The 16571-nt window shown below is 42.2% G+C and overlaps 1 protein-coding gene across 7 annotated transcripts in view; it reads left to right on the top strand.

Moving 5' to 3' along the window:
- Nucleotides 1–10354, top strand: part of trip12 (thyroid hormone receptor interactor 12) — a 53050-nt gene extending 42696 nt beyond the window's left edge. For all 7 annotated transcript variants that reach the window (XM_050073891.1, XM_050073875.1, XM_050073924.1 and 4 more), the window contains 15 exons: nucleotides 1040–1113; nucleotides 1300–1499; nucleotides 2726–2853; nucleotides 3097–3248; nucleotides 3421–3563; nucleotides 3692–3848; nucleotides 4056–4154; nucleotides 4258–4372; nucleotides 4471–4625; nucleotides 6075–6239; nucleotides 6367–6531; nucleotides 6630–6743; nucleotides 6869–6963; nucleotides 7128–7231; nucleotides 8863–10354. In XM_050073891.1, the coding sequence (XP_049929848.1) occupies nucleotides 1040–1113; nucleotides 1300–1499; nucleotides 2726–2853; nucleotides 3097–3248; nucleotides 3421–3563; nucleotides 3692–3848; nucleotides 4056–4154; nucleotides 4258–4372; nucleotides 4471–4625; nucleotides 6075–6239; nucleotides 6367–6531; nucleotides 6630–6743; nucleotides 6869–6963; nucleotides 7128–7231; nucleotides 8863–9059 (2063 nt within the window). In that variant the 3' untranslated portion in view covers nucleotides 9060–10354. The remainder of the gene's footprint in view (nucleotides 1–1039; nucleotides 1114–1299; nucleotides 1500–2725; nucleotides 2854–3096; nucleotides 3249–3420; nucleotides 3564–3691; nucleotides 3849–4055; nucleotides 4155–4257; nucleotides 4373–4470; nucleotides 4626–6074; nucleotides 6240–6366; nucleotides 6532–6629; nucleotides 6744–6868; nucleotides 6964–7127; nucleotides 7232–8862) is intronic.
- Nucleotides 10355–16571: the final 6217 nt, after the last annotated feature.

Below are 16571 nucleotides of genomic sequence, written 5' to 3'. Positions count from 1 at the left end.
GAGGGAGCCACCAGCAGCTCCTTCAAACGGGGATTTCTCGTATGGCACCTGTTTTTCCTCCACATTGTCCAAACGGCAAATTTTGTTCTTAAAGTCATCCTTAAAGGGATACTTTACTGATTTTCAACCAGCTTTGTGTCATAACTATGTTGGTAGTATGTGTCAATGAACTGCAGTAAACTTCTCTCCATCTTACCAGAGCCCAGACCTCATTTGCAAGAGGAAATTGTCATCCAGCGGATTTTCGCTCGGAATGTTGCTTGAACTACAGTTGGACTTTCTAGTTTTTTTATGTCGCCCAACACCACGGAAACAAAGAGTACAGAAGTGGATCGAGAGAGAGACACCTCTCTCTCTCAAACTCAGAACAAACGATAAAACTAGGCCGTGCTTATCAAATACAAACCAAGATTCTTCCACTGTATTGCCTATTTCTCACCTAAAATGTCTCTGAAACATAGTTTAGTGCACCGTTTGGCTGTAATACAAGAGTTTGTGAACAAGAATTGGGCACCATACTGTTTTCCTGTTAACAGAGCCTGACAAAAATGAGATTAAATGGTAAAACTAAGCAGCGCTGATCAAATATGAACCAAGATACTGTCATTGCTTTACCTATTTTTCCCCTAAAATGTCTCTGGAAATATTCTTGGTTACTGTTTATCTGTAATTCTAAATATTTTTTTTTTTACTGGCCCGCTGCCACATTGTTTTTTAGACGAGCAACTGGCATTACATCGCCCACCAGTGAGAGCGTTTATTGGTTTGGTGTTGCGCAGTGCGTTCTGGTAGTTGTAGGTTTACTATCGCTTGAGGAAAAGTGAATCCCACAGCTCTTTTCCTTTGTTTTCTTGAGTCATGTAGCACCAATTTCAAGAGTATTTGCATCTCTCTACTGCAGACAGTGGACTGTAGACAGCCCGTGTGTTTTGTTTTGTTTTTTTAGAAGATCATCATCTCAGTAGTGAAATACTAATCTAAAATGGGCTATTCAGTGTTTCTTTAGTTGGGTTTCTAACTTGAAATTGTGTTTGTACAGGGTACGGCCGAATAAGAGAAGAAGATGAGGACAGTGATGACGACGGTTCAGATGACGAAATCGATGAATCACTGGTATGTGATATCGTTCATGCCGAATAAGGCTAACTTTTTAATTTGTAACACTTAATTCTGTGTGAACCAAAAGGAAATCAGAGTTCCAATGCAGGTTTTTGTGCACATAATCCTGTGCTGATGTGTGTTCCTGCTTTAACTCCAGCATTAGAAATGAACCCTATATGTATTTTATTTGTTACCCAGGCGGCACAGTTCCTGAACTCTGGCAGTGTACGTCACAGACTACAATTTTACATTGGTGACCACCTGCTACCGTACAACATGACGGTGTACCAGGCTGTGCGGCAGTACAGTCTTCAGGCAGAGGAAGAAAGAGAGTCGACGGACGATGAGGCAAACCCACTTGGGCGAGCTGGCATTTGGACCAAAACGCACACAATATGGTAAAAACAATCTTCCAATTCTTAACTGGTATTTGTGTGTATTATTTTTTCATTCTTGTTCCTGTAAATGTGTCTTTTCTGAATCTTACATCTCGCTCAACCTCACTCATCTCTTAAGAAACAAGGGTTCACACAAGGTGCTTGAAGTGCTTGAATTTTGAGAGGAAAAGATCAAGTACCAGACTTCCTTTACAATAGCTTCCTTTGTAACAGAGTGCTTAAAAAGTCTTAGAAATTCAAATGAACCACATAACGCTGTCTTGTATCATGTTCATCAGCTCATTAAAATTGCTCAGCTTTTTCTGTAATTCCTCTTTCTTTCCCCCAATTCTGCTGTCCTGCCCGAGATTGTAGTATATTTTCACTTTGCTCTACGCTTACACAAAACAAGGAGGCCTATTGTTGCATGGTAAAACTTTATATGACTAAACTTAATGAGCCGGCTCTTCACCATGATTTGTTTTCCTCTCACTTCAGTGGTGCTCCGAAAGTCGAAACTGAAATTGAAACATAAATTCCGGCTGGCATCACTGTCTTTGGTTTCCATTAGAGGATTCTGTTTTTAAAATTATTTCATTCGTTCATAAAGTATACACCTTTCTGTAACAAGTTGACAGTTCTGTCTGATATCAGGCAAATGCGACACATTAAATAGTATAAGCACCACAGCTCTTATTCCATTCAGGTGTTTTGTAGAGAATTTTTTCAGTTATGCCCAAAAAAGTGTTAAGTAACTCTTTAATGAGGAAAAGGGAAAAAATATATTTTTGAAAATTAATTAGCTGCTTTGACTACAGACCTTGAAAATGAAAAATAGTGCTTGAAAAAGTTCTATAAAGTCCTTGAATTCAATTTTGTAATGTCCGTAGTAACCCTGTTGAATCATATTAGCCAGTTGTTGAAGGTTCAGACAAATAAAAAACATGTAATCTCATCATTTACGCTAGAGATAAGAAGCCATGCAGATTAATTTGCCAAGCTTTTAAGATACACCCGTCAGCGCAGTGTCAAGTACACAGGATGTGATAAGCACATGTACTCACCAGCAGTTTAACTTGCAAATGACTGTTGGCCTTGGTGCTGTTTCTCCATAAATTGTTCACACACCCAGAGTGTTGACACAAAGGTGAAGCGCTGATGCGAGGCATTGTTTCTGGTGTAAAAGCCGACGTGCATGCTCATCAAAGCAAACGGAAACAAAATATCTCATCTTGTGTTCCTGACAGGTATAAGCCTGTGAGAGAGGACGAGGATGGCAGCAAAGATGCTGTGGGTGGAAAGAGGGGCCGAGCCCAGACTGCTCCCACCAAAACTTCACCTCGCAACGCCAAGAAGCAGGATGAGCTGTGGCATGGTGAGAATCTGCTTAACTATCTTATCATGAAGAATTTTGCAAACGAGGGTCACTGTTGTACCTGATCTGTTTATGAAAGGATTCACATCGTCATTGTCATTTTTCTTACTTGGGAATTCCTAGTTATGATGTTTAAAAATCAGAAAGCAGTTGAGTGAGCACATCAACAAGACAAAATTCTAAGCACATGATCAGTCTGAATCTGTCAACATCATCACGACTGTTGATTCCTGTCACTTCCAGATGGTGTGTGTCCCAGTGTCACTAATCCCCTAGAGACATACCTCACTTCGGAGCCACCAGAGACCATAACCTTTGATGACCCCTCTTTAGAGGTCAACCTGCTGCTGAGGGTCCTGCACTCCATCAGTAGATACTGGTTCTACTTGTATGAAGTAAGTCTCCTTTCCAAGGCATTGTGGTCTGTTACCTTGTTATCTCACCTTTAAAACTGGTGATGTAGTTAGGTGTAAAGTTATTAAACCCTTAAGCTAGCTCTGAAATGTCAGGGGTAGTCATGTAATATAAACTGTGCAGGTAACATTAATGTTTTTGGTCCTGTTGCAGAATGCTGTGTGTAAGGAAGTCATCTCGACCAGTGAGTTCATTAACAGTAAGCTGACAGCCAAAGCAAACCGTCAGCTACAAGACCCGCTGGTCATCATGACGGGGAACATCCCCACTTGGCTCATTGAGCTTGGAAAGACCTGGTAAATGTTTCAAACTTGAGACCAAAATAAGGAATCAGAATTTGATCATTCACCTGTTGTACATCTTGGCTCCGAACTTGATATTGGTGTTGACATACATTATTCTCTCTCTGTCTCTCTCTCTACAGTCCTTTCTTCTTCCCCTTTGACACCCGGCAGATGTTATTCTATGTAACTGCCTTTGATCGTGACAGAGCCATGCAACGCCTACTGGACACAAATCCTGAAATCAACCAATCAGATTCTCAGGACAGCAGAGTTGCACCACGTCTTGACAGGAAGAAGGTACATTGTGTTGCCATATTGAACATATGTATATCTTATGGAACCCAGCAGTTGTACACACAGTTTATCTGTCAACAGTTTGCATTGTATTTTAATGGAAGTTAATGAAAGTTTTGTGCCTGTTTTTGTTTTCAATAACAGCTCTATAAACTTTTTTCTGACCTGGCTTGAACCTCATTTCTCTCCTCCCTTGTCTTGTGTTTTCAGAGGACAATAAACCGTGACGAGCTGCTAAAACAGGCTGAGTCTGTGATGCAGGACCTGGGCAGCTCGAGGGCAATGTTGGAGATTCAGTATGAGAACGAGGTACCTGCACTGTCTGTGAATCATCACTTGCAGTTTGCTGCAGTAAAACGCTTTTCATCACAGTTTTCTGAAGAGGAGATTCTAACTTTTTATCATCTTTCAGGTTGGTACAGGTCTTGGCCCGACTCTGGAGTTCTACGCTCTGGTGTCACAGGAGCTCCAGCGGGCTGATCTGGGCCTGTGGAGGGGCGAAGAGGTCACGCTGGCCAATCCTAAAGGTATAAACCATGTCATGTTAGATACATGCTTGCATGAAGGTATATGTAGTAATTTCTTCTGCCTTTCTCTGACCATGCTTGTGTCTCTGCTCCAACAGGAAGCCAAGAGGGAACCAAGTACATGTTCAGCTCCAGAGGACTGTTTGCTGTTCCCTTCGGCAGGACAACCAAACCAGCACACATAGCCAAAATCAAAATGAAGTTCCGTTTCTTAGGAAAGCTAATGGCCAAAGCCATTATGGACTTCAGATTGGTAACGACCTCTATTTTCTGTTCTCTCTTTGTCAATTATAGACTCATATTTTCAACTGAGCGTTGGCATTTAGGAACGCTCTTCTGCCAGCAGTGAATTAGTCGTATTTAGACATGCTGTAGTAAAAGCTTTCAGGCATAATCAAGGTGTCTGCTTAGTGGCTGTTGGAGTCATTATTAATATTCCAAATATTAGTCCTTCACATGTTGCATCATTTCAGGAGGCTTTCACATCAGCCTTCGTCGTTTCATGTCGGAGTCTACTTGAAAAAGTGGCCTTGAGTATAATTCATTTGCACTGGGTTTTCACTCCTGATGCAGACCGTACCCAACTGTTCCAAATCAGGAAAATGGACTGTTATTTAACTCGAGTAGAGTTGCAAAGGCATTTATCAACAACAGCACTCGATCTCATCCTCTGAACTGCACGGCCGTGGGTGATAAATTAGGAAGGGAGGAGAGAGGGTTGCTCTTGACATTGTCTCTTGAAATATAAAACAATAGAAGGCTTAATTCAAAGGTCAGCTCCATTATTTGTAGGTTTGGATACTGAACTTGTATTTTTAAGGGTACCGACTGAATAATGTCAGTACTACAGAGAACTGATTCATGTTGTCAGTTGGTGCCAAATGGCAATACCTGAGAGTACATCTGGGTGAGAACACCACGTCAAGACAAGAGGCTGAAGTGCCCTGAAGCCTGGAAGCTAGCAGTGAAGCTTGGAGGCCGACAAGAGGGAGCTGCTGGGTTCAACCTCAGACAGGTGGAGGAAGCACCCAGAAGCCGGGAAGTCAGCCACAGAGCACTGTTTCACGCTCCTTCAGCTGCTCTGTTAGCTTCCCAACATGCTCAAACATACTGCTGCAGCACTAATCTACCACAGTCGTCTAGGCCTCTGGTCTTTTTTCTTTTCTATATTATTTTATTTTATTTTTTAAAAGTCTAGTATCACTGCTAGATGGGCAGACACACATACACAAGCAGAAGACAGAGACAGAGGATCCGCTTTATGTGTGATTAGAAAAGAGCAGAGGAGCAGAATTCTTTTTAGTCCACTATGTCTCCCCTGCAGTTTGATCAAAAAATACATTTTTGATATCACAGAGAAAGTAAAGCACTGAAGAAAGGTACCATTGGGCACTTGCACTGAATCAGTACAAATGTGACTGGTACCCAACTCTAATTGTATGGGCTTGGGATCTTGTGATTGGCACAAGATAATACACTGATGTGACAACATACACAAATGACACATAGATGATGATGATGCAAGTGTAGTCATGCACAGAGCAGTATTGCTCATGTGAAAGCTGAGCTGCAGTATGAATCAGTTATACCTAACAAAACTGCACCGAAAGATTGGAAAGTTTTCTTTATCCATAGGTGTTGCCAAATGTTCCTTTATTTTACCTGACTTTCTTAACCTCTTTCTTCTTGCTTTTTCTCCCAGCTGGACCTGCCCCTGGGGCTGCCATTTTATAAGTGGATGCTCCGGCACGAGATGTCTATAAGCTCCCATGACCTGGTGAACATTGACCCCGGTGTGGCAAAGTCCATCCAGCACCTGGAGGATATTATCCGTCAGAAGAAGAGGCTGGAACAGGACCGATCACAGGTGAAGTGCAGCACAGAGAACTTCTCTTCTAATGCAGTGGTACCAGAGTGTGGTCCTATAGGCTCCTGGTGGTGGTCCAGGTTTAATAAAAGCATTGTCTGTTTCTTGGGGTTTTTTTGTCCAATAGACGAGGGAGACCCTACAGCAGGCACTGGAGAGCCTGAACATGAACGGCTGCTCAGTGGAGGACCTGGGTTTGGACTTCACCCTTCCAGGATTCCCCAACATTGAGCTGAAAAAGGGCGGCAAAGACGTCCCAGTCACGATCTACAACCTGGAGGAGTACCTCAGGGTATGCTACAGTGTCTCTTAACTCTCACTTTGTTTCATCCTTTTTGTCTGTCTTGATATTTGTCCTCTTAATCATTTTTGTCTTTTCTCTCCCATCAGTTGGTGGTGTACTGGACTCTAAATGAAGGAGTGTCCAGACAGTTTGAGTCATTTAGGGAAGGGTTCGAGTCAGTCTTCCCCTTGCATCACCTGCAGTATTTCTATCCAGAGGAGGTGAGCAAATGTTCTGTTCTTTCCTTCTTCTCAGGCCTGCATAGCAATCTACGGTATGTGAATCTGTTTTGTTGCCTCTTCTTTCTCTTCTTTAATTCTTCATCATCTCTCCTCTCCTGCTGTAGCTGGACCAGTTGCTGTGTGGCAGTAAATCAGAGACGTGGGACGTCAAGACGCTGATGGAGTGCTGTCGACCGGACCACGGCTACACACATGACAGGCGAGTCCAAGCTCCCATTTTATTCATCATTGACACTTCATTAAGTGTCATTCAATATGGGTTCAGGCCCCTTTTTCTAACTCCCTACATGACACACTCTGGGTATGAGTAAACTTGTACTCAAGACAAATGTTTGACGTGTATTTTCTCCCATGTTTTTGCAGCCGTGCTGTACGGTTCCTGTTTGAGGTGTTGAGCAGCTTCGACGCCGAGCAGCAGAGACTCTTTCTGCAGTTTGTCACAGGGAGCCCCAGACTGCCCGTCGGTGGTGAGTTGCTTCACGTACACAAACATGAACTTATTAAATGCATTAAAGCAGGACAGATTGTTAAACAGTTGTGTCTACACAGGGGGCTCCTCAAATATTTGAATTTCAATCACAGTCACGATTTTGGCTCGCCCCAATTAAATGGACTTGATAGACTGCGATATTGACATTTAAAAGCGTTCTCTGCTCGTTGAAAACGTTGCTGCACATCAAATAGCTCCTTAAACTAACAGCAGCCTTTACTTTGAGGGAGCTGTCCGCTACGTGTGCACCTTGCAACAACTGCCAGTGAAAACTGAATGTTAGGACTGCAGATGGGCTAAATGAGAATCAACCGCTCATCAACCACCGTCATCTGTTGTTTGGAAGTATTTTGGATTTAAGGAGAGAACAAATCATATGCAAAGAGTGCAAAACACTTGTGTCTGCGCTGCAAAGCAACTTTAACTAATTTACTAAACCACCTGCAAAAACTGCAGTACAATGAATGCATGAAGGCCAAGAAGAATAACGTTACTGTATTGTTACCATTAATCCCCGTCCTTGTCCAGCGTCAACTCAGACATCCATGACAGCAAGGCTGCAGCATGTCACGGTACTGTGACCGCTGTAAAAAATCTATATATATATACAGCAGCAGAGACGTATCCATAGGAGATGCTCTGAGTTCAGGTGCAGAAGGACGTTATTTTAAGTCTCATATTGATGCAAAGATTTTTTTAATCAGTAATAAAGCACAAGGAGAAAGTGAAAGCAGTGCTGTTTAGTGTAGTGCTATTTGTTCACCGGAGTGCACCAGTGACATCTGTGCACATGCATGGTTAAGTTGTGGCTCGTTGTGACGGTCACGTAACCACTGTTCCTAATCTTTACGTGCATTATTCAGCTCTTAACTAAAAAAATGAAAGGATGTTTTTGGCCTTGTCATCCTTGCTAGATAAAAATTAGCAGCGATAGACTGAGAAAAAAATGATTTAATTCATTGTGGTGCTTCAAAGCTAGTGCCGGCAGCTACTGGCAACTTTTAAGGTGGAATGTTCTCTCGTATGTTATACGAGAAAACTTACAAGTTGACACCATGAATCAGTCAACACACCTTAATTGTCAACATGTTAACTTTGACCATTCAATTGGTTTTTGGTGGCTCTCTTGCATGACTTATGCTGCAGTGATGATTGCATCTTAAAGCGCTTCAAGAAATGTCTACGAAATTTAACCGGTTAATACGAAATGCAAATATTCTATTTCTTTACTCGGAGAAAAAGAAGTCGTTCCAGCACACTCTACACCCCTGTCTATAAGAGCATGGAGAGAAAAAATAACAGACAGCGACCATGCAAAGAAATTTTGGCACTCAGCCGTCATGACATTTTGCATAGGTATGTAGTGATATAGCCTACACACATGAAGCCTAAACCAGCCAGACAAAGAGGTCATACATATGAGAACACAGCCAAGACTAAATTAATATGCACACACCACTAGTCCGACAGTGTGAATTACGGTACATCGCCCGCAGTGTTCTTATGTGTCAAAATGACGGACGGCCTTCAGATTTTTCCGTCATTTTTAATAACATTCAGTCAGTGATGGGAAATATTCAGCTAACACGACCTCTGCTTGTGTCTCAGGTTTCCGGAGCCTGAACCCCCCTCTGACGATTGTGAGGAAAACATTCGAGTCGACGGAGAACCCAGACGACTTCCTCCCATCAGTCATGACCTGTGTCAACTACCTGAAGCTGCCTGACTACTCAAGCATAGAGATCATGCGAGAGAAACTGTTGATCGCGGCCCGCGAGGGCCAGCAGTCTTTCCACCTTTCCTGATCTCTCCACATCTCACATTCAAATGCCTTCTACAGCGACTGATGAAACATGACTTCCTTCTTAGTTTTTTTGTAACCACATACATCAAGGCTACATGTACAGCCTTCTTGTTAGAGAAAGCAGCTTGCAGAAAAATTAAGACTTTAAATATATATTTGCTGCCCCGGTCTCTCAAAAAAAAAGTATAAAAAAATAAAAAATGGAAAGGTGTTCCATGACTCACAGAAGTTAAAATATAAAAAAAGAGAGAGTAAAACTTATATCAGTAGTTGAGTAATGTTAAAAAAAGATGAAAACATCTGGGTGACATTTTAAATTGCATTGCTATGTGATATTTAAAAAAGGGATGTCTCCTCTTCAGAGTGGTGGACAACGTCACTGGGTGTCGGGGAGGGCGGGGGGGAGGGGGGGTTCCATCGAGCAAGCTAGGTTTACTTTAGCTCCAAAGATCATTTGTACAGACAAATTTGCAGACTTTGCTCATTCTACACATTTGATAGAATAGCTCTTTGTTCTCATGTCTCTTCCCCTCAGTTCGTCTGTTTGCATTTTGTTCTGTATTATATTGGCCCCAGTTTGTGTGTTGCATTTTGGTTCGGCTTTCCCCCCCCCACGTGTGTCTTTGCTTCAAGTTGTGGAAAACGAGAGTTGCAGTTGGTTGAATGCGGGTAGTGATGAGCGCATATTATCTTTTCTTTCTTACCCCTCTACCTAAGTTGAGATTGTGTTCTGGCCTCCTTTATTATAGAGAGCTTTAGCTCAAAATGAAGAGATGTAACCAATGTGTTGATCAGGTAAATTTTGTTTTGCTCTTATTTTGATAGAGTTAGCGTCTTTCTGTTGGGCCCTACCTGATGTGTAGGGTTATCTTGGTAGACCAAGCTCTGAGCAACCCTCAACACATAATGTAGCTGGGCACAAAATTTGGCTGGTCTCATTTTATCGTTTCATGGCCAGATAGCATTTCAAGTTCATTTATGGAATAAAGTTTATATGCAGTTTCACACCCTGTTTGAGGTGGGAATGTCTGCTTTACTTTTTTTTTTTTTTTTTTTTTTTTTAAATTTTCTATATTGTCTTTATTTCTTGCTGTAGTTGATTATTATTATTTTTTTCTTTGCACTGCTGGCTTGGAACAAACCGTGGTGTGCACCTGCAGTCTGTGGCCAGGGGAGGGCGCCACTGTATGTTCTCCTGGCCCAATCGTTCATGTGCTGGTTTCTAAGATCTGCAATAATTTACTGCATCAGGTTCATGTTTTTACCTGAACATAAATAAAGTAACTGTTTGACTCATCTATGTTCTTTTATTTACTCGTCCTTCCATCGCTTTGCAGTGTTGCTCTTCACAGCTGGCCCTCTGAAGGCTGATTTATTAATCAGTGAAAGTTAATTTAGGGCAAATCTTGGTACTCTTGTCCTCAACCGTGGGCAGGTTTAAGTGAGTTGGCAGCAACAAAGGTGGCTAATTACACCTGCTGCTCTTTAGATCTCAGCAGGGTTTAACAACACTCGACCTCTGAGCTGGATTTGTGTTCCCAAACTCTTATAAACAAGAGAAAGCTTAGCCTCGGATTTAACATTACATAAGATGTGTGTAGGTGTTGGAATAAGGATCCTTACTCAATGATAAACCCACTCTCACTGGAATACTGTTTATTAACTGAAAACACGACACACATCAAGTATTGTCACCTCACAGCAAGGGTGTGGGAGCCCTTCTGTGTGGAGTTTGCATGTTCTCCCTGTGTCAGCGTGGGTTTTCTCCAGGTACTCCGGCTTCCTTTCACAATCCAAAGACATGCAGGTTAACTGGAGACTCTAAACTGTCCATAGGTGTGAACATGAGCATGAATGGTTGTCTGTCTCTATGTGTCAGCCCTGTGATAGTCTGGTGACTTGTCCAGGGTGTATCCTGCCTCTCACCCAATGTCAGCTGGGATAGGCTCCAGCTCCCCACAACCTCCAACAGGATGAATGAATGAAAACGTGATGCCCTAAATTGAATTTCGGAGACAGAATGATTGTATTCCTCTTAATTATAAACCAGAGTCAGGGTTCCCACAGTCCCCCTTGGACCACCCTGACAGACAGAGGTCTAGGCTTGGCCCCAGATGTCCTCAAACCCTTCACCTGACCTGTGCACGGCTGCTGTGACTGGATTTGCCTCTTGGCCGATATGAAGAAGAACCGCAAACTTCAAGCGGTTAAAACCCTGTTCTTTCACATTATCCTTTGTCTATTAATTTGCCCATTAAGTCTGTTAACTTGAAATTACACAGGAAAGTCATGGAATTTGTCAATCATTGAAGGTTTTGGAAAAGTCATGGAATTTTGTTGTGTATAATGACATTGTTACAGGATAACCTTTCACATAATGTAACATACTGGCAAATTAATTTTCTGTAGCTGTAACCGTAGCGATGTGTGACGACGTTCTGTTTACCATGGTCTAGGTTTCATCATTTCCTCCCTGGATTGGTTCATTCCTTCATGTATGCCAGATACCTGAAATTATGTTTGAATAGAGTTTGAATCTGACATGTTAGAAAGTGCCAGGCAATGGGGCAAGAAAAAAATCTTCATCGTTCACGAGTCCTTTGGAAATTTTGCCCATGAAGATTTGTGGGAATCCTGCGAAATATATCTCCACTCTTTGTAAGGAGGGTCTCGATAGTCCACATCAGAGGTACTCAACTTGCTTTGCTCGGAGGCCTGTTTTGCAAAAAGACAGGAGGTCATGCGCCAGTTAATAAACAAAGGATAATATGAAAGAACAGGGTTTCAACCTTTGGACGTTTGCGGCCCTTATTCATTTTGGCCAAGAGGCAAATCCAGTTGCAGCAGACCCACACAGGTCTAGTGTAGGATTTGAGAACATTTGGAGTCAGACTGGGACCCCTTGAGGGGGGTCCAGGAGGTCCTACCCTGGCACTCAGCTCTATTTTGATCATTTTTATGCATTCTGACATTTATTTTCAAAGTACAAAAAAACTCCCATTGTGTGTCACTTTCTTTGATAGTGAATTAGACAATGGTCAGTGGGCCGCCCAGCAGCAACATGCTGTGTGTTGCTACCCATTAGCACAACGAGCAACAGGCTGTATGAATTAGCAGTCTGCTGCAGCACCCGAGTTCACTGAGCATACCGGAGTGGTATAAGGTGACAGGTTCACTGCACCAGAGCACGACTCAGTAATGGGGAAAGCTGAGGCCAGAGTGTAAGGCTGACATCTCATTAACGACTATGGGGCTTCATATTTATCATACGGAGGCAACAACACCCCTCTGTGAAACATGCAACTACTGCAACGCAATAAATTGAGGCTGTAAATCTCACAGCAGCCCTTGAGATTTTGATCGAAAAAGACAAAGAAGACAAGGTCAAGGACTGCTGAAACTTCGGCTTCATATTGAAAAGGTATTGGAGGTTTGTTGGGAATGGAGTTTATATCCTACGTTTAGTCCCTCATTTTAAAGGATAGGCTCACAGTTTTTCTGTCTTAACTCAGCAGTCTGATGCTTGTGTGTACATTACAACTGGTTTTGCTCGCTGTGATCATCTTCATTTTCATATTGGCCATCAAAGGTCCAGTGTGTAGGATTTGGGGGCATCTATTGGCAGATATGGTATATTCATAAATATGTTTTCAGTAGTTAATATTCACCTGACACAAAGATCTGTTGTGCTTTCATTACTATAGAATGAACCATTCATATGTTCATACAGAGCGGATCCTCCTCCATGGAGTCCGTCATGTTCTACAGAACGGATATGGCTCTGGATGAGGCCATTCGCATTTTCGCGATATCACATCAGCCACAGTAGTTCTCCTACATGCTTGGCACACAGGAGAAGTTTCAGTTCAGCATCTTCACCAGTATATGCCACAAAGTCCCACACACTAGAGCTTTATAAGGGCGTCTGCAGGTCTATCTTAATCTCAAATGTTTAAATATTAGGCCTTAAAAGTCATTGAATAGTCTTAAATTTGATTTTGTGAGGTTTTAATGCCACAAACATTTGATCTAATTTCATTTATCCATCTTTTAATTTATTTTTGTTAAAATAAGTCACGCTCTTCCAAGTAAAGGTCCACCTTAAGAAACCTAATACTGTCTTTTTACTTCATACTTGCACTTACCTGTTGGCAAAATGTAGATTAACCTAACTTACTCTAATAACCATATTCCTGCATAAAACCTACCTCTGCATGGGACCACATATATACTGCTCACCTTTATACAAAGTTTGAATAAGAAATAGATGATTTGTCAAAAAATCAGTCGTAAATTTGGTTAAAAATTATCTTTAATAGGTCTTAAAAAACATTAAAATGTCTGATGCCTGTAGACACCCTGCTTTAAGAGACCCTGTCTGAACATGCTTCCAGTGTAAGAGATGAGGGACAGAATCCAAAATCCTTGATGTGTGCGAACATTCAATAGATTCCAGATTTTATCAGTTCTCTGTAGTCACAGTTAAAGATCCAGTGTGAGGAATTTAGTGGCATCTAGTGGTGAAGTTGCAGTACTGAAATGTCTCCAGTGTGCCAAGCATGTAGGAGAGCTACAGTGGCCGACACTAAAACATGGAAACATGAATGACCCCATCTAGAGCCAGTGTTTGGTTTGTCCATGCTGAGCTACTTTAGAACAACAGGACCCACTCGGTATGTACATATAAACGTTAAGGCACAAGTTTCAACTTCAATTAGTAGCCCAGGCTATTATTTGCTTAAAACACTGAACTCAACAGGCTTATGTGAGGGACAGACACCCATATGGGACAGGGTTTTAATTCCTTTTTTTTTAAAAAAAAGCTGTTGCTCAGCAAAGATGGGAAATACAACCAAAGTGTATATTTAATCCAATATGAATATTACTTGTATAAAAATTAGGCTTCAGGTATATATCAATTATAAATAATTCATTTGATCTAGTTCCGACAGACCCCACATCAGAGAGAGAGATACAGCACTCATGGATAACGGCACCCGGCATACAGACACACCACCATTTTATCCCATTAAAGTTATATTCGTAACTTGGATTAATTTTGATTAAAAACACTTTTGATTCTTTAGATTAATAGACCATTACGGACTAATGGTATATGAATAACTTCCCGGGTGATGGAGGAATGGACACATAGGCCTATGTGAAGCGCAGCGCACCGAAATTCTCGCCCGAGCCGGAGAACATCTGTTCACATCAGGCATTTCTCCACGCCAGTCGACAAGCGGTTCTGCTCCCAGCGTGTTGTCTCCATCACCCGGCTTAACACATTCGCTCGCAGCTCGCCGCTCGCGCAGAAAACAGACCAGACACCGAAACGATCACTGCAGGGTGCGAGCCAGCCACGGAGCTGTGCGGCGCGGCGCCGCCGGTGGATGACACAATCGGTTAACATGGGTGCCGAAAGGAAACTGGCCTCGCTTCAAGGCACTTCGAGGCTATTCGCAGCGCTTCCGTGGGCAGTGTGGCCCTGGCACATCGTGCGGTTAGGAGCTGAATTGCATGTCAAATAAAGGGGGGGAATGAGACGGCGAATAGTAATATGTCAAATAAAGGGGGGGAATGAGACGGCGAATAGTAATAGTCGCATTAAAAAATCGATTTTTCAAAAATAAAACGACTATTCGAAAATCNCTAGCTAATGTTAGCTAAAGTTAGCCTAATGTTAGCTCCTAGCTGCGTTGTTCATCATGTCACCAGAGATATTGGATGAAGCGAGATACCCCACCGTAGGCTTAGCCAATGTTAAGAAAACGGTTACTCTTCCTGTCTCCTAAGTGGGCGTGGTTAGCTCTCCCTCCAATCAGAGCCTGTTCTCCCTGAACTGTTTGTAAGCTAACTCTGATTTTACCGCCTATTTATCAAGATCACAAGATCTCGCGAGAACTTGTTTTCTGAGACGGACAGGGCTCAAACAAAGTTAATTTTCTCTTGATCTGTGCGGATGAAAAATGCAGCTTTAGTGTCAGAATGTTGGTAAGATGTGCGGCTTGTGGAAAACGAACCCAATATTTACTTTAGTGACTATAAGGCAAAAGAATTGACCATAAATTGTGATCACGTTCATTTTCCTCATTGACGACAATACATTCAGAGCTGGGGCGGGGCGTTGACGTCACTGAATCAGGAAGTGAGCTGAGTGGGGTATCTCGCTTCATCCAATATCTCTGATGTCACCTTGTTTGCTGGGAGTTCATTAGCCTATTTTGTTCTAGTTTTGTACTTTGGTGATCGTACATCATTGTTAGCTGTTGTCCAAAGGGCTCTAGTTAAGCTAACGTTAACTTCTGGAGCTTAGCTTCCTTAATTTATCTGTAATCACAGAGATAACAAAGGTTGGCAAACGTTATGCTGAATGATTCAATGTAACAAACGTTATGCTGAATGATTCAATGTAAATACTGTAGCACCAAACTAACGGAGAGACACTCTTGATAAAGATGGTAAAATGGCCGTTATCCTTTTCTCATATTCTGAGCCAAAAACCTTAACTTCAGTGGCACTTTGATGCACCAAAATTTGATCGTTATGTCTCCAAAAATCATCAGTTGCCTCCTGTGAAATGCCGTGTACAGTGACACCTGCCATAGCGCCAGTCACTGAATGTTGATATTTTGTCCGAGTGAGTGGAGGGGGCATGGCTTAGCCATAAGTCAATTGTAAAGTTTTACGGTATTCTAAGGTAACAAAACAACAATTCTTAGTGTCAAGTGATTCGAAAATAATGAAAACATAGGTATAGTTACTGTCCTTATCTGCCAGTAGATGCCCCTAAATCCTACATACTGGACCTTTAATGAAGTCACGTTGGTATCTTCCATTGTTTCAACAAAGGGTTTTGTGAGCATGTCCAGATTCAGTACCTCTCAACTCTATAGCATCTTTGTTTGACCCTGGCTGACCTGTAAATGCTCATGGCCTTCAATCTCCACACTCCATCTTAGGGTTTCTTTTCTAAAATCGTACTCCCAAGATGACTCAGGTGATACCACTTGTCTCAAACTACTAGTGCCTAGTGAATTTAATGTAAATTGGTGGAATGCCCTTTTTAAAGTTCAGTTCAGTTATGAAAACAGAATTCATAATGACCTAACCAACATCCCAAATATGTCTTTGTCCTGATAAAATCAAGCTTGACATGTATGTTTATCTCAGCTGTTGATGTTCACTCACACCTCATGGTTCCCTGGTGAGCTACTGATCTCTGACCTCTGGGACTGCACCATCCACACACACTCTGCTTTCATGAATGATTTTGGGACATTTTTGTTGTGCACCACCTTGAGCGCCTCCATCAGCATCATTCTGCTATTTTCAGACTTGCAGTGCATCATCTCCCTTGTGACAATACCACCTGTTATCGCTGGAAAGCTGCTCATCTTTGGCATAGCTGATGAGGATTTTCTCCACCAGCACCCCCAACACCCCCTCCTCCTCCTCTGTCTTCCCCAACTACAGCCACCTCCCTCCCACCTTGGCACCAAGCAGAGGTTAT

Source organism: Epinephelus moara, chromosome 2 (assembly GCF_006386435.1).
Source record: "Epinephelus moara isolate mb chromosome 2, YSFRI_EMoa_1.0, whole genome shotgun sequence".
Classification (NCBI taxonomy): domain Eukaryota; kingdom Metazoa; phylum Chordata; class Actinopteri; order Perciformes; family Serranidae; genus Epinephelus; species Epinephelus moara.
The sequence above is the reverse complement of the archived record's forward strand: the minus strand, read 5'-3'. Positions and strand labels throughout refer to the sequence as shown.